This window comes from Microcaecilia unicolor, chromosome 1, assembly GCF_901765095.1.
Source record: "Microcaecilia unicolor chromosome 1, aMicUni1.1, whole genome shotgun sequence".
Lineage (NCBI taxonomy): Eukaryota > Metazoa > Chordata > Amphibia > Gymnophiona > Siphonopidae > Microcaecilia > Microcaecilia unicolor.
The window spans coordinates 308,831,581-308,857,677 of NC_044031.1; the positions used below are offsets into that span (position 1 = coordinate 308,831,581).

The 26,097-nt window shown below is 45.6% G+C and overlaps 1 protein-coding gene across 3 annotated transcripts in view; it reads left to right on the plus strand.

Annotated features, from left to right (window-relative positions):
* Positions 1-26,093, plus strand: part of PICK1 (protein interacting with PRKCA 1) — an 85,658-nt gene extending 59,565 nt beyond the window's left edge. For all 3 annotated transcript variants that reach the window (XM_030208218.1, XM_030208235.1, XM_030208225.1), the window contains exons 10-13: positions 10,275-10,367; positions 19,672-19,722; positions 21,469-21,613; positions 23,153-26,093. In XM_030208218.1, coding sequence (XP_030064078.1) covers positions 10,275-10,367; positions 19,672-19,722; positions 21,469-21,613; positions 23,153-23,370 — 507 coding nt within the window. In that variant the 3' untranslated portion in view covers positions 23,371-26,093. The remainder of the gene's footprint in view (positions 1-10,274; positions 10,368-19,671; positions 19,723-21,468; positions 21,614-23,152) is intronic.
* The last annotated feature ends 4 nt before the right edge of the window (positions 26,094-26,097 follow it).

The window sequence follows — 26,097 nt, forward strand, 5'->3', positions numbered from 1 at the left end:
GTGCTTCTACACTGGCAATCTCCCACCCACCAGCTGGGCTCCCGCTTGCCTCTGGGCAAGTACCCTGCTCTTCAAGCTATTTCCTGGTTGCTTCTAGAGTCACTGAGACCCAACAAAACCCAGGGGTCACTCAGGTCCTAGAAATTACACCTATAGAATACAAATAATGAATGTGGATAACAAAGCAGCTACTGGCACAGAACTAATAAACTAAAATTCCTCAGCGACCCTCCAGACCGGTCAAGACGCGTGGTTATGTCCTCCTACCAGCAGAGGGAGACTGAGAAAACACTAAGCTTTTGAAGCCTGTATATATAACCTGTGCAGAACCTCCACTAGCCAGTATTTTCTCAGTCTCAGCAGAGGTAGCAGTTGACAGCCTGTGCAGTCTCCAATAATCTGGTGAGGTAGTTTGTCATTGGGTCGTAGGATTTTTTCCTTCCAAACTTTATTCTGTTGCAGTACCCTGTACGTGTGTGTAAAAAAAAAAAAAAAAAAAAAGTGCTTTGGGGCCCTGGGTCTGGTGGGGCCCAGTTTTTCCCCCTGGGGTGTTACACCTATGTTTGGGTCCCTCCCCCTGTGCTGCTCTCTATTTCTGTTTGCTTGGCAGCTTTGTGCCTCGGCTGCTTTCTCAGTATTGTAGCCTTGAGTGCCTTACAATTTCCAGATGCCAGAATTAGAGTACTGTGCCTTTAAGGTCAGTTATTCTATTTCGTTTTGCTTGGCAGCTTTGTGCCTCGGCTGCTTTCTCAGTATTGTAGCCTTGAGTGCCTTACAATTTCCAGCTGCCAGAATTAGAGTACTGTGCCTTTAAGGTCAGTTATTCTATTTCGTTTTGCTTGGCAGCTTTGTGCCTCGGCTGCTTTCTCAGTATTGTAGCCTTGAGTGCCTTACAATTTCCAGCTGCCAGAGTTGGAGTACTGTGCCTTTAAGGGCATTTATTTCTTTATTTTCAGCGGACCGAACGGGGGTTTCGATTCCTTGCTGGAACGAGAGAGCAGCGCTTTCTTCAGTGCTTTTGCAGTGTGAGGGAGTTTTTGGTTTGGCGCGTTTGCGGAACAGCTTTTCCCTTCCCTCGTGGTTTATGGCGGCCCAGCTCCTCCGATGTCGCGCGTGCTCGTGGCGAGGGGTAGAGGCGCCGGGTGCTCAGTGTAGCTTTGCGGTGCACCTATAAAGGTGGCTGCGGCACCCCCCGACTTGACCGCGGAGGGATCGATGGTGTCGGGAGTCTCCGGGTCAGCGGGAGCGTAGGCAGGGCCGCTGTCAGCGGGAACAGTTTCGGCGGGAACAGCCGCCATCTTGAGTCTGACGCGGCCCTTGGAGCCAGCTGTTTTTGGGCCTGCGGCCTCCGTTTTTGGCACAAAAGGGCCTAATGACGGTCCAGGAATGGTGGGCTTTCCTCCAGATTTTGTCTGGACGCGGTATCAGGCCTGGAGATCGGGACCCCCCCCCCCCCTAATTGGAAGAGGGGGCTATTTCCGTCTTGGCTGAGAGACCACGGTTAGAGTGGTCAGAGGACAGGCAATGTTTTTCTCCTGTAGCTGCAGAAGCTGTGCTTAGTGATCTGGGGGAGTCAGATGGAATTGACGGCTCTCAGGAGCAGGATTGGTGGATTCCTGGAGAGGATCCTTCAATAGTGCGGATTTTCCATAGAGATGAGCTGTCAGAACTCATAGATCAGGTGTCGTCCACCCTTCAGTTTGGTCCTGAGGTGGCTTTGGGGGAAATTGTCCAGGATCCGTTGGTGAAGGGCATTCAGCGTCAGGCGTGATCCTTCCCTATGAACAAGGATCTCCGGGAGATGATTTGTCAGGAATGGGATTTGCCGTGTAAGGTGGCAAAGGCAATGGCGAGGCTTTATCCCCTCCCTCAGGACGATAGGGATTCCTTTAAGGCTCCCACGGTAGATGCAGTAGTGACGGCAGTAATTATAGCTACGGCTATCCCGGTTGATGGAGGAACGGCCCTCCGTGATCCTCAGGATAGGAAGTTGGGATCTTTTCTCAAGCGTAGTTTTGTTTTGTCGGCTCTAGCCCTGCAGGCCTCGGTTTGTGGGGGTCTGGTAGCTCGGGCATGTTTTCGTTGGGCCGAGAAGCTCCTGGATGATTCGGTAGATGTTGGTTCTTCTGGGGGTCAGGAGTTAGCCGACTTGGACATGGGTTCATCCTTTTTGTCTGAGGCTTTTATGATTTGTTGCCTACTTCAGACAAAAAATATGGCTATGGTTGTGGGTCTCTGCCACTTAAGGGAGCTATGCTCTTTGGAGAAGATTTGGACAAGTTAGTGTGAGGTCTTAGTGATACCAAGGTTCTATGGCTTCCAGATTTTCGGTTCAAGGCAGGGGCCAGAACTAGTTCCTCTCGGGGACGGTTTAGGGAGGCTCAGCGGTATAGGCCGGGCAGATCGAGTGGGACCTACCCCTAGCTGTCTGTTTGTCTGTCCAATTTAGATTGTGAGCTCTGTTGAGCAGGAACTGTCTTTTCATGTTAATTTGGACAGCGCTGTATAAGTCTAGTAGTGCTATAGAAATGTTTAATAGTAGTAGGACCTCTAGGGGTCGGTTTTTCCAGCGCGCACAGTTCTTTCGTGAGAATCGTCGCGGAGGGCGTGGCTTTTCCGTAGGAGGTTAGTATTCACGCCGCAATTCCCAATGAAGGTGTGCGGGCTCAGGCTCTGGTGCATGTTGGGGCTCGGCTGAGTCTGTTTTACCAGAGCTGGGCCCAAATCAGGTCAGATCAGTGGGTTCTCAAGGTGTTTCGAGGCGGATATGCGCTGTTCTCCCGAAGTGTTTCTGGAATCCCTCTGTCGGTCTTGGAGCAAGAGGGCAGCAGTGAGGGACACTCTGCGGTGGCTGCTCGCATTGGGAGCCGTGGTTCCTGTTCCTTCAGATCAGCAACGCTCAGGGTGCTATTTGATCTATTTTGTGGTCCACAAGAAAGAGGACACTTTTCGTCCCATTTTAGATCTCAAAAAGGGTCAATGTGGCACTCAAGGTGCCCTCTTTCCGGATGGAGACGTTGCGGTCGGTCACTGGTGCGGTCCGGAAAGGAGAGTTTCTCACTTCCCTGGATTTGACGGAAGCTTATCTTCACTTTCCTTCGTGCAGCCTTTTGGTTCCAAGTTACAGGGTCCGATTTGTCGGTTCCTTGCAGAGAAGGCGCCGACGGCCCGTACTTATCGTCAGGTCCTGGGCCTGATGGCGGCGACCATAGAGGTAGTTCCGTGGGCCAGGGCGCACATGCGTCAGGTACAGTCAGCTCTGTTCAGTCGTTGGTCCCCTCTGTCGCAGGACTTGGAAATGTGTTGTCCGCTGTCGGTGGCCCCTCGTCTCAGTCTCCGCTGGTGGCTCAACCCGCGCAATTTGGGAACAGGAATGCCGTTGGAGTCCCCACAGGGGCTGGTAATGGTCACGGATGCCAGTCTGCAAGGTTGGGGGGCACATTGTCTCGGTCAGGTAGCTCAAGGCCGGTGGTCTCGGGCAGAAGCAGAGTGGTCCATCAACCGGCTGGAAACTCGGGCCATTCGGGTGGTGCTCCAGGCCTTGACGTCGGTGGTTCGCCACAAGGCAGTCCGAGTGCTCTGTGACAATGCCATGGCAGTAGCATATGTCAACCGTCAAGGGGGGACGAAGAGCCTTGGCGGCGCAGTTGAACTCATCTTCAGGCTCTCTTGGCAGCGCATGTGGCCGGGGTAGGTCACATAGATGCAGATTATCTCAGCAGGCACACTCTAGATCCCAGAGAGTGGTCTTTTCTTCGGTCAGTGTTCCAGTGAGTTGTGTCGGTCTGGGGACTTTCGGTGATCTTAGGGCAACGGCTCGCTATGCGCAAGTTCAGAGATTTTTTTTTTTTTCAGTCGCTGAAGAGACCCTTGAGCGGAGGGAATCGACGCTCTTCTGTTGCCTTGGCCTCGGGAGTGACTGTATGTGTTTCCTCCGTGGCTGTTAGTCGGTCGAGTAATATAGCGCATCGAACATCACTTCGGTCGGGTGATTCTGGTAGCTCCGGATTGGCAGCATCGACCATGGTACGGAGACCTGGTGCGGTTGGCAGGGGCGGCGGCCCTGCCTTTGTTGGGATCAGTTCTGTGTCAAAGCCCGATAATCATGCCGGATCCGACTCGGTTTTCGCTTATGGCTTGGCTCTTGAGCGGCACAAGTTGAAGAAGAAGGGGCTTTCGTCCAGTGGCTTTGCTACGATGTTGAGTTGCCGTAGACAATCCACTTCCTTGGCGTATGTCCGGGTTTGGAGAATCTTTGAGCACTGGTGTGAAGACCATCGAGTTCGGCCGTTTCGCTCTTCGGTGGCGGAAGTTTTGGAATTTTTGCACGATGGTGTTGATAGGGGTCTGGCCTTGTCTACACTGAAGGTTCAGGTGGCAGCTTTGTCATGTTTTCGTGGGAAGCTTCAGTGAAAGTCCTTTGCGTCTGTGCCTGAGGTAGTGCGTTTTTTGAAGGGTGTTAAGTTGCTGCGTCCACCTCAGTGACGGATGGTGCCTCCGTGGGATTTGAAGCTAGTTTTGGATGCTTTGATCAGGCCTCCGTTTGTGCCGCTGGTATCGGCATCTTGTAAGGATTTATCTTTAAAGAAGGTCTTGTTGGTGGCGATTACTTCAGCACGGAGTGTTTCAGAGCTTCAGGCTTTGTCTTGTAGGGAACCATTTTTGTCCTTTCTGAGGGAAAGGTTTCGTTGCGGACGGTGCTTTCCTTTTTTTGCCCAAGGTGGTTTCCGAGTTCCATGTTAATCAGGTCATCTCTCTGCCAGTGTTGGGTGATATGGCTGGAGATTCGGAGCAGCGTGGTATTGCCAAGCTGGACTTCAGAGCCTCTGACCGTTTGTTCGTTCTTCATGGTGGCCCAAAGAAGGGTGCAGCGGCTCCTAAGGTGACCATAGCACGGTGGTTGAAGGAGGCGGTTGCATCTGCTTACTTGGTGAAGGGTCCTGTGGTGCCTAGGGGCTGGTCTGCTCATTCCACTAGGGGAATGGCAGCCTCGTGGGCGGAGAATAGTATGATTTCTCTGTTAGATATTTGTTGGGCTGCGGTTTGGTTTTCGTTGCATTCCTTTATGAAGCATTATAGGATTCCTGTGCATGCAAAGGACGAGGTGCGCTTTGGGGCAGCAGTTTTGACCTCTGGCCTTAGTAGGTCCCTCCCGTAAGTTAGTTACTGCTCTGGTACGTCCCACGCGTCTTGACCGGTCTGGAGGGTCGCTGAGGAAGGTGAAATTAGATCTTACCTGCTAATTTTCTTTCCTCTAGACCCTCCAGACCGGTCAAGAGCCCGCCCTGTCTGTATTGGAGGCCAGGAGGTGTGTTTGTTGGATAATTCTTGGCTGCTGTAGATTGTTGTTTCTCTAATTGCAGACTGTTTATTTCTGTTTTGTGATAGGAGTCCGGGACAGGTGGGGCTCTTCTTTGATAGTCCACCTGTAGAAGCCCAACTTTTTTATCAAAGGCAAAGGAACATGTTTCCGTAAGAGCAAGCGGAAGATGTTTCTTGTTTTTGCAGTTTACTGTGACCACGTACAGGGTTGCTAGTTGTTGTTAGTGTTTTTTGTTTCTCTGCTTTGTCAGGGTTATACTGGCTAGTGGAGGTTCTGCACAGGTTATATATACAGGCTTCAAAAGCTTAGTGTTTTCTCAGTCTCCCTCTGCTGGTAGGAGGACATAACCACGCGTCTTGACCGGTCTGGAGGGTCTAGAGGAAAGAAAATTAGCAGGTAAGATCTAATTTCACCTGTCTTACCATATAAGTGCATAAGTATTGCCATACTGGGACAAACCGAAGGTTCATCAAGCCCAGCATCCTTTTTCCAATGGTGGCCAATCCAGGTCACAAATTCCTGGCAAGATCCCAAAAAAGTACAATACATTTTATGATGTTTAACCTAGAAATAAGCAGTGGATTTCTCCCAAGTCCATTTTAATAATCGTCTATGGATTTTTCCTTTAGAAAGCCATCCAAACATTTTTTTTTAACCCCGCTAATCTAACTGCTTTTACTACATTCTCTGGCAATGAATTCCAGAGTTTAATTACACGTTGAGTGAAGAAGAATTTTCTCTGATTCGTTTTAAATTTACTACTTTGTAGCTTCATTGTGTGCCCCCTAGTCTTAGTCCATGTCTACCTGTTCCACTCCACTTATTATTTTATAGACCTCTATCATATCTCCCCTCATCCATCTTTTCTCCAAGCTGAAGAGCCCTAGCCGCTTTAGCCTTTCCTCATAGGAAAGCCATCCTATTCCCTTTATCTTTTTCGTTGCCCTTCTCTGTACCTTTTCTAATTCCACTATATCTTTTTTAAGATGCAGTGAGCAGAATTGAACACAATATTCAAGGTGCGATCGCACCATGGAGCAATACAAAAGCATAACGTCCTCATTTTTGTTTGTTCTTTATGTTCTACCATAAACAGTTGGAAACTGTTTTCCATGAAAAGTAAGATGTAATTCTGCAAACACCCAACAGGTAAATTAAAACTGAATCTTATACCTATCAGTATTTGGACAAGTTTCCCTGTCCTTAGGCAGTGCTGGGGAGAGACAGAATAGGCTGCCGTGAATTGGATGTGTAGAGGTGGGACAGGACCTCTGCATAGGTCTGCCTCCTTTGCACTCCCAAGCCAAGACTGCAGAGTGTTATCCAGTTCAGAATTAGTTCTCAATGGGCTGTGTCTGAAGGATGAGACAGGGCACAAAGCAGTAGCTTCAATCAGTAAGACTATATCAGTAAGACTATAGTACGTTACAGACTTATAGGTAGAAAGCTCAAATCCAGATCCTCTAGGGTAGCATTTTCTGAAATGCTACCTGTTCCACGTGCAGGGCCTAAGAGACAAGCAGAGCTCCGGAGTCTCAATGCGTGGATGAGACGATGGTGCAGGGAGGAGGGTTTTAGATTTGTTAGGACCTGGGCAACATTTTGGGGAAGGGGGAGCCTATTCCGAAAGGATGGGCTCCACCTTAACCAGGGTGGAATCAGGCTGCTGGCATCGGCATTTAAAAAGGAGACAGAGCAGCTTTTAAACTAGAAATGGGGGGAAGGCCGACAGTCGCTCAAAAGCGCATGGTTCAGGATAAGGTATCTTTCAAAGATATCACCAAAACAGGGAAGATAGGGTATCCTGATAGTGAGGTTGCAAAAGAGACCGTAGTAGATCAGGTGTCCCTAAATAAAAATCAGACAAAAGGTTGCAAATTAGTACTGGCAAGTACTAAGCATGATGTAAAGAGGAGCAACAAACACAGTTTGAAATGTCTATATGCGAATGCCAGGAGAGTTAGAATATATTGCACTAAATGAAAAATTAGATATAATAGGCATCTCTGAGACCTGGTGGAAGGAAACTAACCAGTGGGACACTGTCATACCAGGGTACAAATTATATCGTAGTGATAGGGTGGATCGAATTGGTGGAGGGGTAGCATTGTATATTAACAAGAGCCTTGAATCAAATAGATTGAAAATCTACTACATTTCTTTGAAGGGGTGAACAAACGTGGATAAAGGTGAGCCAGTTGATATTGTGTATCTGGATTTTCAGAAGGCGTTTGACAAAGTACCTCATGAAAGACTCCAGAGGAAATTGGAGAGTCATGGGATAGGAGGTAGTGTTTTATTGTGGATTAAAAACTGGTTAAAAGATAGAAAATAGAGAGTAGGGTTAAATGGTCAGTATTCTCAAAGGAGAAGGGTGGTTAGTGGGGGTTCCCCAGGGCTCTGTGCTGGGACCGCTGCTTTTTAACATTTTTATAAATGACCTAGAGATGGGCATAACTAGTGAGGTAATTAAATTTGCTGATGACACAAAGTTATACAAAGTCGTTAAATCGCGGGAGGATTGTGAAAAATTACAAGCGGACCTTATGAGACTGGGAGACTGGACGTTTAAATGGCAGATGATGTTTAATGTGAGCAAGTGCAAAGTGATGCATGTGGGAAACAGTAACCCGAATTATAGCTATGTCATGCAAGGTTTCACGTTAGGAGTCACGGACCAAGAAAGGGATCTAGGTGTCATCGTTGATGATACGTTGAAACCTTCTGCTCAGTGTGCTGCTGCGGCCAAGAAAGCAAATAGAATGTTAAGGTATTATTAGGAAAGGAATGGAAAACAAAAATTAGGATGTTATAATGCCTTTATATCTCTCCATGGTGCGACCGCACCTTGAATATTGTGTTCAATTCTGGTCGCCGCATCTCAAAAAAGATATAGTGGAATTAGAAAAGGTGCTGAGAAGGGCAACGGAAATGATAAAGGGGATGGGACGACTTCCCTATGAGGAAAGGCTAAAGCGGCTAGGGCTGTTCAGCTTGGAGAAAAGACGGCCGAGGGGAGATATGATAGAGGTCTATAAAATAATGAGTGGAGTTGAATGGGTAGTTGTGAAGCGTCTGTTCACGCTTTCCAAAAATACTAGGACTAGGGGGCATGCGATGAAGCTACAATGTAATAAATTTAAAACGAATCAGAGAAAAGTTTTCTTCACTCAACTTGTAATTAAACTCTGGAATTCGTTGCCAGAGAATGTGATAAAGGCGGTTAGCTTAGTGGAGTTTAAAAAAGGTTTGGACGGCTTCCTAAAGGAAAAGTCCATAGACCATTATTAAATGTACTTGGGGAAAATCCACTATTTCTGGGATAAGCAGTATAAAATGTTTTGTACATTTTGGGGATCTTGCCGGGTATCTGTGACCTGGATTGGCCACTGTTGGAAACAGGATGCTGGGCTCGATGGACCTTTGGTCTTTCCCAGTATGGCAATACTTATGTACTGGAGGAACTGTCCAAGCCTCACTTTGAATTACAGCATTTACAAAGATCAAAAATCTCTTAGAGATTAGCCTAAAGCTGGGTTTCCCAACTTTTTTGCATGCAGGGACCTTCATCCGATGCTGAAGTCTACTCACTGAGCCTCTCCTTCCCAGTCTATTGCCCTAACTCTGAATCCCTCCCTCACCCAGCACCTCTCTCTCTCTGTCTTTTCTCCAACTCTTCCCACCATTTCCTTCCCACCCTGTACTTCCCTCCAGGCACTGTTCTCAAATCTTTCCCTCCCTATGTCACCAATCGTTCAACTCCTTGGCCCTCCTGACCAGTGTCTCTCTTATCTTAGCTCATTCACCCTCTAGCTTCCACATTTCTGTCCATTACCTGCCCACCATTCTCTCCTCTCCTCTGTCCCTCCCCACTATTCTTTCTCTCATATGCTTTCCCTCACTAGTGTTCCCCTGCCCTCATATGTTGCCAGGCCATTGTTTTTTCTTTTTCTCTCTGTCATCCAGTCCTTCACCACCAGTTGTGTTTATACCCTTGCCACCAATCTGCCTGTCCTAGTCAAGCCCCAACCACTGTCTGTCTCCAGTCACTCTTCACTAAGTTCTCTCTCTATCCTTCTCCATATCTTCCTCACTAATCTCTCTCTCTCTCTCGGGCTGGTGGTGATTCTGGTACTTTATCCCCACATGTAAAATCTGTGGATACTAATCAAAATGATCCCTGGTGACAGTTTGCCTCCTCCCACCCTCTGCCTTGATCCGTGGCAGTCATATCTCTCTCCTGTCCTCCCCAGGACCATTCCTGGGTTCCTTCCTTTCTGTCCTCTTCCCTCTGTAGTCCTTTCTCTCCTACCCTGCTTGCCTTCACCCTCATCCCTTTCTCTCCTGCTCTTTCTCTTACAGCCTCTTACCATGGTCCTCTTCTTCTTGCTTTGCCCCCATAGTCTCTTCCTGGGTGCCTTGCCTCCTGCACGACTCCCCCTCATGGTCTATTCCACAGTACAGTCCTTTCTACCCATCTATCTCCTACATTCTCCCCACAGTCCTTTCTTGAGTGCTGGTCCCCCAAGGCTTTTCTCAAATGCTGTTTCTCTTGTCCTGTTTTCCCCATCCATGGCTCCTTTCTGAGTGCCTTTTCACTCTTTCCTCCTCTTCCTGCTTTCCCCTCTGTGGCCCCTTTTGGCATTGTACTTTTTAATTGATATGGAATAAAAATGAAAGAACTCGATCCCATGTGCACTGCCTTGGTAGTAACAGGAAATAATCTGTCCCATTGCAGTCACTGTTTCATATAAATACAAAGGTTGTTTTCTCCTATATCATCTGCCATGGAATAGCAGGAGTGTGTGTTCTGTAGTAAGTCTGCCTTGCAGAACACAGCCTTTGCAACATAATGTTGCTGTAATATCTCCTTTGACTTCAAGTGAGTTTGTTCAGGTGTTCCGTTCCCTTGAGCAGGCCAGTTTTAACTGTTTGCTTGTTTGTGATGCAGATGCTGAATGACTTGAACACTTACCTTAACAAAGCCATTCCCGATACAAAGCTGACGATCCGAAAGTATCTGGATGTTAAGTTTGAGTACTTGGTAAGTAGGCCCTGTGTCTGTTCTCAGTAACCATAATATTCAGAGAAGCTGCAGGCTAGAATTTTGGGGGTGAATTCTATATATGGCGCCGAAAAAATTGCCATTCTATAAACCGCACTTAAAGTTAGGCGTGGTTTATAGAATAGGGTTTACACCTGTGAATTGCGCCTAACTTTAGGCACAGCTATTTGCACCAACTGAAACGTGGTGCAAATGTATGTGCCTAATTTAGGTGCGTATTCCCGTTACTCTATAACAATGTGTGTAAATGCTAGGAACGCCTCTGTTCCACCCATACCCTTTCACTTCCACATCCTTTTTGTTATTTTTAGAAGAATGTTATTGAGAATTCAGACACAATACAACCATTAGAGCACAGCTCAAATACAAATGTGTCCAAAAGACTTCCAACAAGCAGAAATACAATGATAAGTCTTCAATCTTTCTATGAATATGTATCAGTGGAAAAATAAAATAAAAAGAGAGAACAGTAGCAACGCTGAACAAAATCCCCATCCCTCCCAAATCCCCCTGGATGAGAATGAGACTTCAATCAGCCAGTACCAACCAGATAACACAAGAGCTCCCTCAAAATAGGAATGTAAAGACAAATAGGGGCCATCTCTCCCCAACCATTGATGCAGAGCAAGTTCGCACAAATGGTGTCCAAATATCCTCTCACTTCAATTGTATATGCTGTGAAATCCTGGTCAAACACGCCATATCATATATGTACCACAATTTGTTAATCTGCTGCAACAGTGGAGAGACCCCCACATATCTCCAGTGCTTGGCCAAATTCAAGCGAGCAGCCTGGCAAGCATATCTCACCAATAAAGACTGGTGTTGAAGAAGGCCCTGTGTTTTTTTACCAGATAAGAACATCGTAGGGTGCCATTGAATGGAGCAGCAAAGCCAACCCTGCAGTCTGGCACGAACTGCTCTCCAATAAGCCTGTGCCTTGGAACAGGACCACCAAAGGTGGCCCATTATGCCCCTGTCAGGACAGCCTCACGAACAGGAAGGTGAAGCACCTGGAAACATATGGTGCAGTCTGTCTGGAATAAGATACCAGCAATAAAAAAAAAACCTTTATAGCATTTTCTTTAATTGACACTGCACCACCCTACATAAAACGAAGCCCGGACTCACCAGCCCGATAGACTGACTGAACAAGCTACCCCCCCCCCCCACCAATGTGGAAGAACGGATCAGCACCAGAGCAGCACAGAACCAAGACAAGCCCGAGTTGAGACACACTGGAGGACCGACTTGCTCGCCCAAACACGCACACTTGGAGCAGAGTCGGGGGCTCACCCAGCAGTGAAACGCAGACTCGATCTAGCCCCAAGCGGAGCTGCACCAGAGCAACACCTGCAGGAGTCCAACAGAGTCCCATGACACCAACGCAGACCAAGCCAGGTGGAGCGCATAGCAGAGAGTCACCCACCCAGACCACTGTGAAAAGGATTGTCAAGTCAGACAGCCTTTGCTGGACCTGAACAGCAGATGAGAAAACACACTGCTACCAGAGACCCACACGTCGATCATGAGAGAAGGTGAGGCGAGCGACGCAAGGGGTCCAAATCTGGGTAACTTAACTTTAAACACGCTACAGTTCCACTTGAGAAAGGCCAAGGACCAGGGCATTGATGAATGCATAGGTAAACATCACACTATCTGAAAAATGAAAAGCAGAAATCCCAGCCCACCTAGAAGCGTTGGTAATATAATACTTTGGATTCTACACAAATCCTATTAAACTCGCAATTGTACTGTCCCTCCTGATGGTCTCTTTCTACTCAGGAGATCAGCATGCATTCAGATAACAAAGTAAAATAATAAAAAAAATATGGGGGGGGGAAAAAAAACAAAATTTGCCTATAAAGAAAAGATTTTAACATTCGATGAAAAGATAGGTAATTTTCCATACATCTTACTCTCCTTTTCTTCTCCTCCTTCTCCTTCAATTTTTCAAGCTTTGAAAAAGGTCAGTGTTCATGTAGACAAAACTTCAGGCCTGAAAGATCCGTCCATAATAAGACTATACTGATACAAGACCTAATTGTACAGCATAACTTTGACGTGTTCTGTGTTACAAATTGTGGCTCTTAAAATCAGACTTAGTAGTTAGACAACGCTGCCCTAATGAATATGGTTGTGCGATAGTACAAAAGAGGAGTAGTAATATTTTTTTCAAAAACACTGTCACTTAAACTGCTTGATGCAGAATCATCCGAATTTGCAGAATTCCTAGTGATAGAATGCACATCTACAGCCTTTTGCTTATTCTATTGTTCACCAGGAAAAATAACCGCTGACTGTTCACCATTCTTAGAATTTCTATCGACTTTACCAGTTGAGCTCCAGAAAGTATGCATATTAGGTGACTTTAATGTGCCAGGTGAACTGTTCATGCCTTAGTAATGTTTGAATTCTCAATGAAAAATTTAAAGAGCAAAAAAGACAGAGAAGTTAAAATGCTACAAACAAGGACCAAATATGAGCTGGCAGACCTAAAAACCTGTCTAGCAGATAAATTCTCAAGTCAGTGCAGACAAGAGCCAAAATGATATGGTGGACCACTGGACAAAATCAGTAACAGAAGCCTTAAATCAAATAGCAACAAAAAAGACAGTAATTGGGTCTTTCATATGTGTTGGGGGCTTGCAATTGGTGTCCTTGCCATATCTCTTCTCAGTAAATTACATTTGTAACAAGTTATACCAGGTAGCTGAGTTTCCCTAGCAACATGAGGTGCCATCACAGCCTATGACCAGCCAGAAATTCCTGCATGTGGCTGACAGCAAAGAAAGATGGGGGATGGGAAATAGTGCAGCATACCTGAAGTAGAACTTTATAGCTAAAAATTTATAGACAATGGCCGACAAAGCTGCAAAGGTAAGATATTCGTCATCGTCAAAAAGCTGGCTCCAGGTATCCAAGCCCAAGCATGCCCATCGAGGGAAAACACCCACACCCGGGGGGGGGGGGGGGGGGGAGGTGGAAGGGGAACAGAGAGTTAACCACTGTAGGTGTATGATGGGATAACAAGTCCTGCAGGGAAGCAAAAGAGAATCCCGGTAATAAAAAGTGGCAAGAATGGAGGGACACAAGTCATCCGGCAAAAAGCGGTATTTGATATTTTAATAAACGCGGCTCAGTCATTTGCTGTTCAAGGTAAATCCACTGTTTAGATGGAGACGTATGAAATCATTCAGTCACAGCTCTAGCTTATGCTACATGGTAGTACCAAATCAAATTAGGAACCTCCAGGCCACCCAAATGTTTGCCTTTATAAAGAAAAGCCTGAGGAAGCCAAGGATGTTTATTATGCCAGACAGAGCATCAGATGATCTTGAAGACCAGACAAAAAAAATCTCGAAAAACGCAAGGGCAAGACTTGAAAGAGCTACAACAAACGAGGAAGAATGTTCATCTTAATAGTCGCAATCCGACCTAACCAAGAGAGTTCTAGTGATGACTACCGATCTAGATCCCGAGTCACCTCGTGGACGAGTGCAGGATAGTTGGCCTAATAGAACCCCACCACCACCACCACCACCACACACACACACATACACACATCCCAGGGAAGCTGAACACTGAGATAATGTATAACCTCATCACCCATTTAAACAGAAAGGAGGTCTGCAGAGTCTCTAGGAGAGTGGAAGAAAGGCTAATAGCCAGTCCCACTGACTTAGTGCCATTTAGTTTATAACCCGAAACCGCTGAAAAAGCCCTTATTTCCTTAAGTAAATTAGAAAGTGATATCAAAGGGCGACAGAGAGATAAAAGAACATCATCAACAAAGTGCACAATTTTAAATTCAGAATCACCCCGCACCACTCCAACTATATCCGGGTTCTTTCGAACAGCCGCTGCATAGAGTAGCGGGGAGAGGAGACACCCCTGATGAGTACCACGAGTAAAGGAGAACAAGGCCGAGTTACACCCATTAATTTGAACACAGGCCTGCGGACAGTGATAAAAGGCCTATTTCCAACCCCTGAAAAACTGGCCCAGCCCGAATTTAGACAAAACTCTTATCAAGAAAGACCCAGTGTACCCTATTAAAGGGCTTCTCAGCATCCGGCACAAAGGCATTCCCTCCCTCTGAGACAGATAAAGCAGGTCAGCTGTGCGCCTCACGTTGTCCATGGCCTGGCGAGTAGCCACAAAACCAACCTGGTTCGAATGCACCAGTTCGGGAAGGAACACAGCCTAGCTGTTAGCCAATATCTTAACCAGAATCTTAAGATCGGAATTTAAGATGGAAATGGGGCGATAAGAGGCACAATCAGTCTTATCCTTGCCAGGTTTTGGAATGACAGCCACCCACGCCTCCATCATGGATGGAGGTAAACAGGCCTCCTCTCTAACTGAGTTCAAGATCAAGGCCAAATAAGGAGCAAGATCTCCCCCAAAAGCCCTAACTCATTGGTAAAACCATCCAGCCTGGGGAACTTACCAGTGGGGAGATTCTTAATCACAGACATAACCCCCAAAGCTGCAATTGGAGCCTCCAAGGCCTCCACCTGCACTGGGGATAAAGAAAGGAAGTTGCTTTGTATGTAAATAGCCATCTATAACAGGTAAACTAATATGAGGATCCGCAGTGTATAAAGCCTCATAGAAATGCTGAAATTGCTTCCAGATCTGGGACAATTTAGTCAAAAATTGCCCATCAGCAACCTTCATACGCAATATCTGCCTATCAGCCCTCACCCGCATCAGCTTCATAGCCAATAATCTGCCAGTTTTGTTACTAAATTCATAATGAGTTTGCTTTAATCTAGTGTTTAAGAATTGCAATTGTTCATCATAAATGGTAGCCATCTCTAGTCTAACCGATAGTAGCTCACAGAGGTCTGCAACAGTGCCTGAAGACTTATGACTCTCCTCCAAGAGCCCCAGCCAGGGCAGACATCAGGCCAAATGGGCTTTCTGCTGCCTAGTGCAAGCACTAGCCCTTTGAAGGAAAAAAAACCCTAGCCACAGCCTTAAAGGCGTCCTAGACCATGTCTAGCGAGGGCCCCGAGTCCAGATTAAGATCAAAATAGTCCCGAAGGACCTTATGAAAGGACTCACAAGCAGCCCTGTCCTGCAATAACAAATTATTCAGTGTCGAACGTCTGTCAAAAACTTCTCCAGATAATGAAGGGATAGTCACGCACACCAGGGCATGGTCAGAGATAGTAATATTCTCTATAGCAGGAGACCAATCCACGTCTGGCAACGTCTTGTCTACAAAGATGTAATGAAGGCGAGAATAGATAGCATGTGAGGGGAAAAAAAAAAGTATAGTCTCAGGTAGTCGAATGGGGCAATCACCAAACATCAGACAGCCCGAGAGACTCCACCAAATGCACTGTTGCTCGGGACAGCTTCATGTCACCCACAGAAGGGGGCCCCATACGGTCCAAGGCAGGTTGCATAGTTGCATTAAAGATACCTGCAAGAAGAAGCCTACCCTGGGCAAAACCCTGAAGGCAGAAAAAAGCTGAGAAAAAAAAGAGAGCCTGATGCTCGTTTGGTGTATAAATAGAGGCTACAGTAACTTCCTCCTGATCTAGAAGCACATGCAAGAAAAGGAAACTACCATCAGGATCCTGCTTAACATGAAGGAGCTGAACGGAAAGAGACACATGAAATAAAATGGCAACACCCTGTTTCTTAGTCCCATCATTATCCAAGGCATCTACTGTAATAAAAAGCACCTCCAATGTTCTGAAGCTGACTCCATGGCTTCAGTGAAGGGTATGTAACATTCGTAAGTCTGTCATCTCTCTCTGCCCCGCCCTCGCGTCAAAACGTGATAACGTCGAGGGCGGGTAATCAGAAGGCAGGACTGAGGGAACGAACTCACTTCCAGCGTTCTGAAGCTGACTCCGTGGACGGCCAAGGCTTTCAATAACGCCACCGCTTCGACGGAGCTAATCTGGGGACACAGTACAATCACTGGGTGGCTGGAGGTGGGGGCAGGGGACAGGAGAATCACAGGGTGGCTGGAGGGGGGGCAGAGGACACAGGACAATTGCTGGGTGGCTGGAGGGGGGCAGGGCAGAGAGCACAATCGCTGGGTGGCTGGAGGGGGGGCAGGGGAGAGAGGAGAATCGCTGCATGGCTCGAGGGGGGGAGGGGAGAGAGCATAATCGCTGGGTGGCTGGAGGGGGGCAGGGGAGAGAGGACAATCACACACTCTCTCTCTCAAAGATACACTCGCACCCAGTCTCACTCTCTCTCTGTCACACACACAGACTCGTACGGTGCTGCCAACCACGCAGAGGGGGGAGAGGCAGGGGATCCTGAGACAATAGGGGAGGGGAGGGGAACGCAGAGGGCGGGGGAGGGGGTTAGACCTGAGAGGGGGGAGGGATCCTCAGACCAGAGGGGGAAGGGGTCCTCAGACCACAGAGGGAGGGGGGAGGTATCTCTGTCACACACACACTCTCACAGTCAGTGTCTCTCACACTATGTCTCACACTGTATCACATTCACTCTCTCTGTCACACAGTCACTCTCACATATTCTCAGTCTCACAGAGAGTCTGTGTATCGCACACATACTCTCACCCTCTCTCTCACACACAGTGTATCTGTGTGAAACACACTCTCTCTCAGTCACTGTGTCTCACATACGCACGCGCGCACACTCTCATTCAAACACACACACTCTCTCTCACACACACATTCTCTCTCTCACAGACACACTCGCACCCAGACTTACTCTCTCTTTCTCTGTCACACACACACACTCACACATTCACTCTCTCTCTCTCACACACACTCTCTCAAACATACACACTTCGAGGAAAACCTTGCCTAGCGCCCGTTTCATTTGTGTCAGAAACGGGCCTTATTTACTAGTAATAAATAATAGGATAACAAGAGTGAGACAGTAAGCCTTCATGTTGTTTAAGAAAATGTGTCTCTTGCAAGCATACTAAATGGGGTTGGACTTGCAACAACTCCCGAAAAAGAGAGTGCCGTTTATAAGGGAAAGTCAAGTAATAAGCTGATACAATGTGAAAAAGGGGAAAAATAAAGAACATACTGAGGCACTCCACCACTCTCATCCACAAGGTTCCCTACCTGACTCAATCCCCCTATCCAAAACCACTTCCCCAAATAAACCACAATCCTACAGCCCTCCAACAAAGAGAGAGAGAGAGCCCCAGGATGGGAAAGAAGGGCATGAGCCCTTATCCAGACACACCATTCATCCTCCCCAATCACCCTAGCAGCTAACCCTAAAACAGTCATACTAATAGCCCTCCCACCAAATAAGTGAAATATGCAAGGCTACAAAAACATCCCAAAGTCTAATACCAGGTCCACACTCATCTGCAGCCTAATCAAGTGCCAGGCAAAGTAAAGGAACAAGTGACAGTGAGGTCACCCCCCCTCCCCTCCCGAGGGTGAGTCTTGCGTCCCTTATCCATTTGCTGCCAGCACTATAACTTCTCCCTCATCACTGGAGCCACCACCATGGGCGGCGGGAGCACAAAAGAGGCCACTCTATTAGCAGACACCAGGAGATCTAGAACAATCTTCATTGCCCTACGTTGCTGCAAAGTGTAAACGGAGACATCTTGATATACAGAAATCCTCGCCTTGTTGTAAAGCAAGGCAAGCACTTGTCTGCTAGAAGCTTCTCCTTATCAGTTTAACACAAGAAACATGCAACAATGTCCTGAGGAAGATTATCCCGGGACTTCCCCAAGGCACGGTGAACCCATTCAAAGAGCCAGGGGTTCCTTCTCCCCTTTGGCCGCTAACAATTGACGACATAGAGTCTGCACAATCACCAAAACATCTTCTGTGTCCCTTCCTTCCGGGACACCCCAGTAAGCACAAATTCTGCGTCCACGATTTTCCAAATTGTCAACTTTGTACAGCAGCTCCTCATTTTGTTCAAAAAGCTGGGTGACTGTTTGCTGAGATGCGGTCAGTTGCTCGTCATGCTCCTCAGCCTTGGCCTCCAATTCCACCACACGATTCCCCAAATCCCGCATGTCTGCACAAAGATTATCGATACGTTCAACAATATCCTCCCTGGAAGCCTTGATTTCATCTTTAATTTGTGCCAGGTATTGCTTTAAGCGCCGAGAGTTGCCAGACTCGCTTCAGATGGCCCTCAGCGAGCCAGCAGTGGAGAGAGCAGAGTTGGAATCAGACTACAAAACCAGAGCCGACTAGACATGGTGGTGGGGTGTCCTAGCTGAAGGCTGGGTCATGACCTTCTTGCCCTTGTTAGCTGCCAAATTCTGAGACTTATTCATGGAAAGGCACTTGGTAAAACAACTGCTAACAGTTCAAATCAAGTTTGAGTACGAATGAGTGTGGTTGGAGGGTGATTGATGCTAGAATGTACAGGAGCTAGGGAATCACGCCGCCATCTAGTCGAGTGATGTCACTTCATCTATCCCACGTCCCTTTTTTTTTTACTCACGTGAAAACTTTAGGCGTGCAAGTTCCAATTAAATCTAATTAGCTCCAATAATTGCTTGTTTAGCCAATTACTGGTATTAGCTCGTTAATTTGATTAAATTGCATATGCAAATTGGGTACACACCCAATTTATAGTTACTTTTATAGAATTTGGGAGGTGGTGGTTCACTTACCTATTGCCCTTTGCCTTTGACTTGCATCTGGTTCTCTCTCCTTTATGTAACACCACTCCTAGCTGATACCGAGTCTTTCTCTAGTAGCATATAGTATCTTTTTTTCCTTCTCAGTAAGACTACTCAACCTAGAGGCTCTGGGTTCTCTATTGCTATGGTTACACCACCCCCCTTCAATATTAGTTACTTTGGAGTATGTACTGGATCTGTGTTGCTGCCCCTCTTGTTCCCAAGCACACACCTCTCCTTAGCGCATTGTTTCAGTGCCAGCCATTATTTTGAGATATTAAAAACAACATGAATTTCTTGTGAATAGGAATCTTTGCTTAGACAAGGTTTCCAGAAGTATGCACTGAGTTATGATTAGGGTTTCCTCCAGTAGGCAGGCTGATCCAGTTCTGGTATTGCCTAATTATGTGGGAAGAACAGGGCTATAAATCCTTGGATGCAGTTGGTTCAGATGACAGCCCTGCTTGCAATTAACTTTCTGAAAAGTGTGCATCACTTGAAAGCTTGTCTGAAAAAAAATATAGCATATCCATCTAATAAAGCATTTCCATGCACTTTGCCCATTTTTCTATCTTTCTCCCGCTGTGGTGTGATTAGCCCTTGGGGTTTCACTGTGAAAGGGAGCTGTGGATTGCTCTGAGCCTTTGAATGTTGTTGTTGTTTCAGTCCTATTGTCTGAAGGTGAAGGAGATGGATGACGAGGAATACAGTTGTATTGTGAGTATTGGCACACATTTATCTTTAACATATGCTTATGTTGTATAGGATACCTAACCTAAGTACATTTCCAGAATGAATTACTGAAACTTAGCAAGTTAATAGGGCTGGAAGAGGCATGGAGAGCCTGAGCCCAAGCTCTGAGTCAGCATATTGTCCTCATGGGATGACCACAAGTACCTTCTCCTTTTTATTTCTTATATATACTACCTGCAAGCCCAAAAGCTATTGAAGCGGTGTACATTCAAATACAGTAAGTGTTTTTCTGTCTCTGGAGGACTCACAATCTGAGCTTGTACCCGAGGCAATGGAGAGTTAAGTGACTTGTCCAAGATCACAAAGAGCTGTAGTGGAATTTGAACCAAGCTTCTCTGGTTCTCAGCCTGCTGCACTTACCTCCACTGCAGTATTTTGCTTCCACTACTGCTGGTTCTCGCTCTCCTCTCATAGCCCAGAAAAACACAGTAGAAGATGTTATAGTCCAAACAATGGCACGTCTACCCCTTGCAAATGGAAAAGTGTGTTTAGTGATGGAGAGGAAGAAGAATTAGGAAAGTGTGGACAGGGCAGATGGAGAGACAATAAGCTAGGTAGTAAAGAAGCAGTAGAGTAATAATGGGGTTGGGTGAGATAGAGGAAGGACAGAAGGGAATATGGAAGAGTTGGGGAAAAGACTTGAGAGATGAAGGGCAAATTCTGAAGGTTATGGAGGAGAAATAGTGGATCAAAGACAGGTGAACATGAAGGGAGGAATAGAGAGGCTACTAATCTAGTTTATTAAGAATTTACTATACTGCCTAACCTAACTGGCTAACTAAGAATGCTGAATATTGAGAACTGTGGAAAGCAGAGAAACAAATATGTGCAGAAATAAGAAAATAGGGACCAGAGGAGCTGAGGAAAGCAGGAAAATTTAGATTCAGATCAGAACTGGAAAAACAAACAAGAAAAGAAGAAATAGGATAAATAAAATACCCATCAAAAGTCTCTTGAGGAAATTGATTTTAGTTAGAATTTATTAACTTTCTTTCTGGGCTGATTAAATTGGCTATCAGAGCTCTCGACTTGGTGTTGGCTCAGCTTTTCTTTCTCGCTTGCCTATCTCTTTTGCTCATGGCACTGCACTGTATTCTCCAGTTCAGCAAAAACTGGAAGCAGAGACCTTGTCTTTCAAAGATGGAGGCCTTCTGTACTCCTGAAGGCATGGCCAGAGTCACCTTACTTGGCCACAGGTCTCACTTCTGGAAGGTACTTGGCATACCCTGTACTTGTACAGTTTTCAGAGCTGTAAGTATCTTAGTCATTCTGTAAGGGGGCATATACTTTAAGTGGTAATGTATGTGCCAACTTTGGGGCATTTTAATCATATATGCACGGATGTAGCAACATACTTGTGTAAATGACTCCTTACAGAATACTCACTTGTTAATGTGTACACCATGACATGATAGCATGTACTTTGCCAGTGAGCTTGCATGTGGTAAAGTTTGGGCGGAGCATGGATGGCATGCACAAGTATGTGTGTGGATCATAAAATGTTATAATTTATGTGTATACCTGACAAATTGTTGTAAACACTTGAACTGGTGTAAATATCCACACTTACCACTTACACTGGAATTTTGTAAAGTAGGTCTCTACTTTTCTTTATATGCCTCTTCTTACCCTCTTATCCTAGGTATCCTGTTCTAAAATTACCCTCTTAATGTGTTCAATTCTTCTGCCTAATACATTACTGTCTGACAGGCCCTGGGCGAACCCTTGTACCGGGTCAGCACAGGCAACTATGAATACCGTCTAATTTTACGCTGCCGACAAGAGGCCCGTTCTCGATTTGCCAAAATGAGGAAAGATGTCCTGGAGAAGGTTGAGCTCTTAGATCAGAAACACGGTAAGTCTGGCTTGTTTTTGATTTGCCCCCCCCCCCCCCCCCCCCCCCCCCCCTAAAATATTGCCAGCATGCAGAAACTAGAGAGAGCTGTAGGTGTCAAGTTTTCTGCAGAAACTCACTTGTAGGGAATTGCTTGCAGTGCTAGGGCTGTGCTTAGTGATGTATATTCTGGAGTCTGATGTGCTATCTGTGTGGGGAAAATGGGTGCTTTTCTTTGTTTTAAATGGTTAGAGATGTCATCTTGTGCCATCTGTGAAGAAGTGTAAAAATGGCACACTATCTCTCTTATCTGCACCCTTCTCCTCCACCGCTAACTCCAGACTCCGTTCCTTTTATTTTGCTGCACGTTATGCCTGGAATAGACTCCCTGAGCCGGTTCGTCAAGCTCCATCTCTGCCCGTCTTCAAATCTAGGCTAAAGACCCACCTTTTCGATGCTGCTTTTAACTCCTAACCCTTACTCACTTGTTAAGTACCCTTATTTTATCATTCCCACCTTTGTTATTACCTTATCTCTTATTTGTCCTGTTTGTCCTAATTAGATTGTAAGTGCTGTCAAGCAGGGTCTGTCTCTTCGTGTTCAGTGTACAGCGCTACAAACGTCTTGTAACGCTATAGAAATTATAAGTAGTACTATCCCTACAGCGGCAGGTTCCCCCCACCTTCCCCATCAAAGTCAGGCCAGAGGATGGGGGAGTGGTCATTAAAGAACAGAGCTGGATCTGCAGTACTGATGCATGCTCCTGTGGTCCAAGTTACAGAATCTGGTATATATGCAGTCCTAGACCCCTGACTTAGGCAGAATATGCCGGAACACAGCTGAGTCAAATTGAGCTGTATGGCTGTATCTTGGGTATTACAATAAATACTTAGAACTTAGACAGACTCTTGAGTCCTTTGTTTCCCTTCTGGTCATCATTGCTTCTTTGTGTTGCTAAGTAAAGGAATGCAGAATTCAGAAGCTATTTCTGAGACTATAAGGAACAGGCTGATAAAGAGGCTTCATCAGGTTATAATTGTACATGTTACAGTAGCAAAGGGCCCTAAACTATAGCGCAAAAGCCATATTCAGACTGCCAAACAATTTTATCCAGCCCACAGTAGTTTCTCTTTCATCCTCCCACTCCCTCCTGAATTGTCACAGAGTGGGGAATAGCAAAAACAGGAGATGCTTGAGACTGAGAAGAGAGGTGGGGGAAGGGAGGGCAGAGTATTATTGTGTAATAAAAGAATTCTCAATTTTTAGCCCACAAATGATGCTCAGGCTAACTTACAGATCCTTAGAATTCAGTTATAATAAGCTCCTGCCGCAACAAGTTTAGTCTGTGAATGATTGCAGCAGAAGGAGACACAAATCATAACAGTCTACAGGGGGGAAAGAGATGAGGGCTTGTGCTGAAAGTACTAAAAAAAATGATGATTGCTTAGAACTGTACCTGCAGCTGGGTTAGGTGACGTTGCTTGGCACATAAAGGGGAAGGAAGGTTGCTGTTGCCACAGTTTTCTATAGTAACTGCTGCTTCCTCTTCTGTGCTCCTAGTGCAAGACATTGTGTTCCAGCTCCAGCGCTTTGTCTCTACCATGTCCAAATACTACGATGACTGTTACGCTGTGCTGAAGGATGCTGATGTCTTCCCCATTGAGGTGGACCTTGCCCGCACCACCCTGAGCTATGGGCAGAAGGACATCTTCACAGAGGGTGCTGAGGAGGAAGAGGATGTGGAAGAGAATGAGGAGAAGCTCATTGATGATGCTTAGATGCACTGTGCAGGGATCCTATGGATTCATGGTCCCAGCAGAAACAGCACAGGAAGCTGCACAATTCCAGTGCAGGAAGGTCACACTATATATGTTTTGTTGTTGTTGTTGTTGCTTTTTTTTTTTTTTTTTTAATTTAGACCTTTCTTCACCTGCCCTGTTTTCCCCTCTATTTTTTCTGACTCTATTTAGGAGGAGATTGCTTCATAATAAGTTTGTTGTATGCTCAGTCATGGACAGTTCTGTAGAAATGACTGAGGTCCATATTTTGCCAGATCCTCTGTGACTCCCTGATGCTCACAGTGTGGTCCCACTCTAGATTCAGAGACAGGTTAGCAATTAAAGCTAAGAGTGGATTCTTCCATGCCAAGGTATGTTATAAGACTTTGTGCTGTGGAATTTTTTTTTTTTATACCAGTTTCACTAAAAGGCAAGCACAATCCAAACAGTGTTGGACTCCCTAATCTTTAAACAGTTTGATGTTTCTGCAGTCTGCTTGCTCTGGAGAGACAACAAAACATCCCATTGTATGGGAATTATTAGATGGGGGTGAGGAAGAGAAAATCAGAGTCTCTTCTGTTCTGCTCTGGAATAACAAACATTATCCCTCTGCTTCAGCTATAAGGAATGTTTAGGAGCCTTATATATATATTTATAAGCCATAACGTTTCTTTTCATTAAATTAAAAAGAAACCTTTTAGAAGCTGTAGTGGAACACTCCCATCCTTATGGAGTTTGTTCCTACATATCAGATACGACCAAAAACCTTGCAGCCTGCCCCAGTGCTTATCACTGCAGCCTGCCCCAATGCTTTTTACTTTGTCCCAAGTGCTTTTAACACTGAAACATTTTACTTGTCCCAAGTGCTTTTAACATCTACGGCTTCAGGCAGAAATGAGAGCTTGGCTGTTGCTATCTACTATCAGCTTTGTTTTTCCAAGATGAGACCAAAAATAATACCTTTCCAGTACAAAACATATACAGCAGAATACATCTTGAGTACATTAAGGTAGGGCAGCCAAGCTTTGCAAGGCCGGATGGCACATAGGTGCATCTTTGCCCATATCAGTACAGCAAGGATAGTATACCTTAACATTATTAGAACAATCCCTGCACGTCAGTAAAGAACAAGATCCTGCATTCTCTGAGTAGATGAACCATACAGTCCCATAGGAGATAATGTTGTATTTTATCTGCCTGTAGTTCAGCATATAGTGGGTATTTCTAGGGATCCTAATTGGGCACAAGGTAGAAACAATTCCTGTTTGCCAATCAAAAATTCCTCGGTAAGAGTAAGTGTCATATTCTCTGGATTTTCATAGAACTTCTAGATCCATAACGATGGGACTGTGAAGAGAGAGAGAGATTTTAAAAACTAAGGGGCTCTTTTACTAAAGATTAGCTGAAATTATCTGCAGCAGAGCCCATAGGTATACAATAGGCCCTCCTGTAGATAACTCTAGCTAATCTTTAGTAATAAAAGACCCCCTAAAAGCTTTCATTTACCTTAGAAATAAAATGGAACCACATCTAAAACCAGGAAACGTTGCTGGTTTAATTTTGAAATAATTCTTCCAATATAGCTACGTCAGCTATATAGTTGGGCAGAACTCTACAGTCTTATTTTTTATATGGAAATATAGGGTCAGCAAACAAGCTTTAGGTGGTATCTTTTTATTGAACTAATACATTTGAGGCAGGCTCTTGCTAAAGTCTGCACATGCATAGGTTAAAGCCCTTTTGTAATTGGTTCCCTTGGCTGCAGCCATAGTTTTTATTGATCGATTTGTAATTTGTTCTGCCGCTGGCAGCAGGAGCCAACACTGTTTTTCAGCAACATTTCTAAGGCAGCGATTCTCATGTTTCTTTTTCTGAGTAAAGTGCATAATGCTACTGAGAAATGCTACATACCCTTCATACATGTGGCATCTAGGCCAGCTGAAAGCATAGTTAGCTGGTATGCGTTGGAGTTAATTTATTGAAATGTGTATTTTTGTGTTGGGAATATTTTCTGTTTTCTGTTTTTCTCTGTCTTTTTCTGTGCTTTAAAGGGCAGTGAGCCCTAAACTTTCTGTTGCAACCTGAGTTCCATAACTTGGAACACATCTTTTCATTCCAGACCTCGGGACACATCAGCCAGTCAGGTTTTCAGGATATCCACTTATAGTATGCATGAGATAAATTTGCATGCACTACCTCCATTGTTTTGCCAATCTATTTCTTGTATGTTTCTTGTGGATATTTTGACTGACTGGGTGTGTCCCAAGGACTGTGTTGAAGACCACTACATTGGAAAGATGGAGTCCTGTAATGTGGAGTTTAGTTGGTTTGTCTTTTATTTATTTAACTTTTTTCTGCCCTTCTTTTCACCCAGAACTCATAGCACTGCTTCACTGCTGTGCCTGTGATCTGTTCCACAGAAGGCATATATTCAGTCAGGGAGTATCCTGGTTGTTGGTGGTGAAGTAGTATGTGAGGCTTGGTAACATTGTGTCTCTCAGGTTTGAGGGGTAGAATTCTTGATAGACCAGCCTCTTTGTGCTGCATATCTGTTCTTGTTCAGGCACCAGTGTGTGCTATAAAAGTGATGTAGCCAAGGTGGTTCATGAGTCCTGGTTTCCCTTGTGGAAGTACTTGGCAATACACACTGGACCATGGGGGTCAACCCCAATGTTATTCTGTGACACTACTGTATATGTCTAATAAAAGGAGAAATGCTTGAGGATA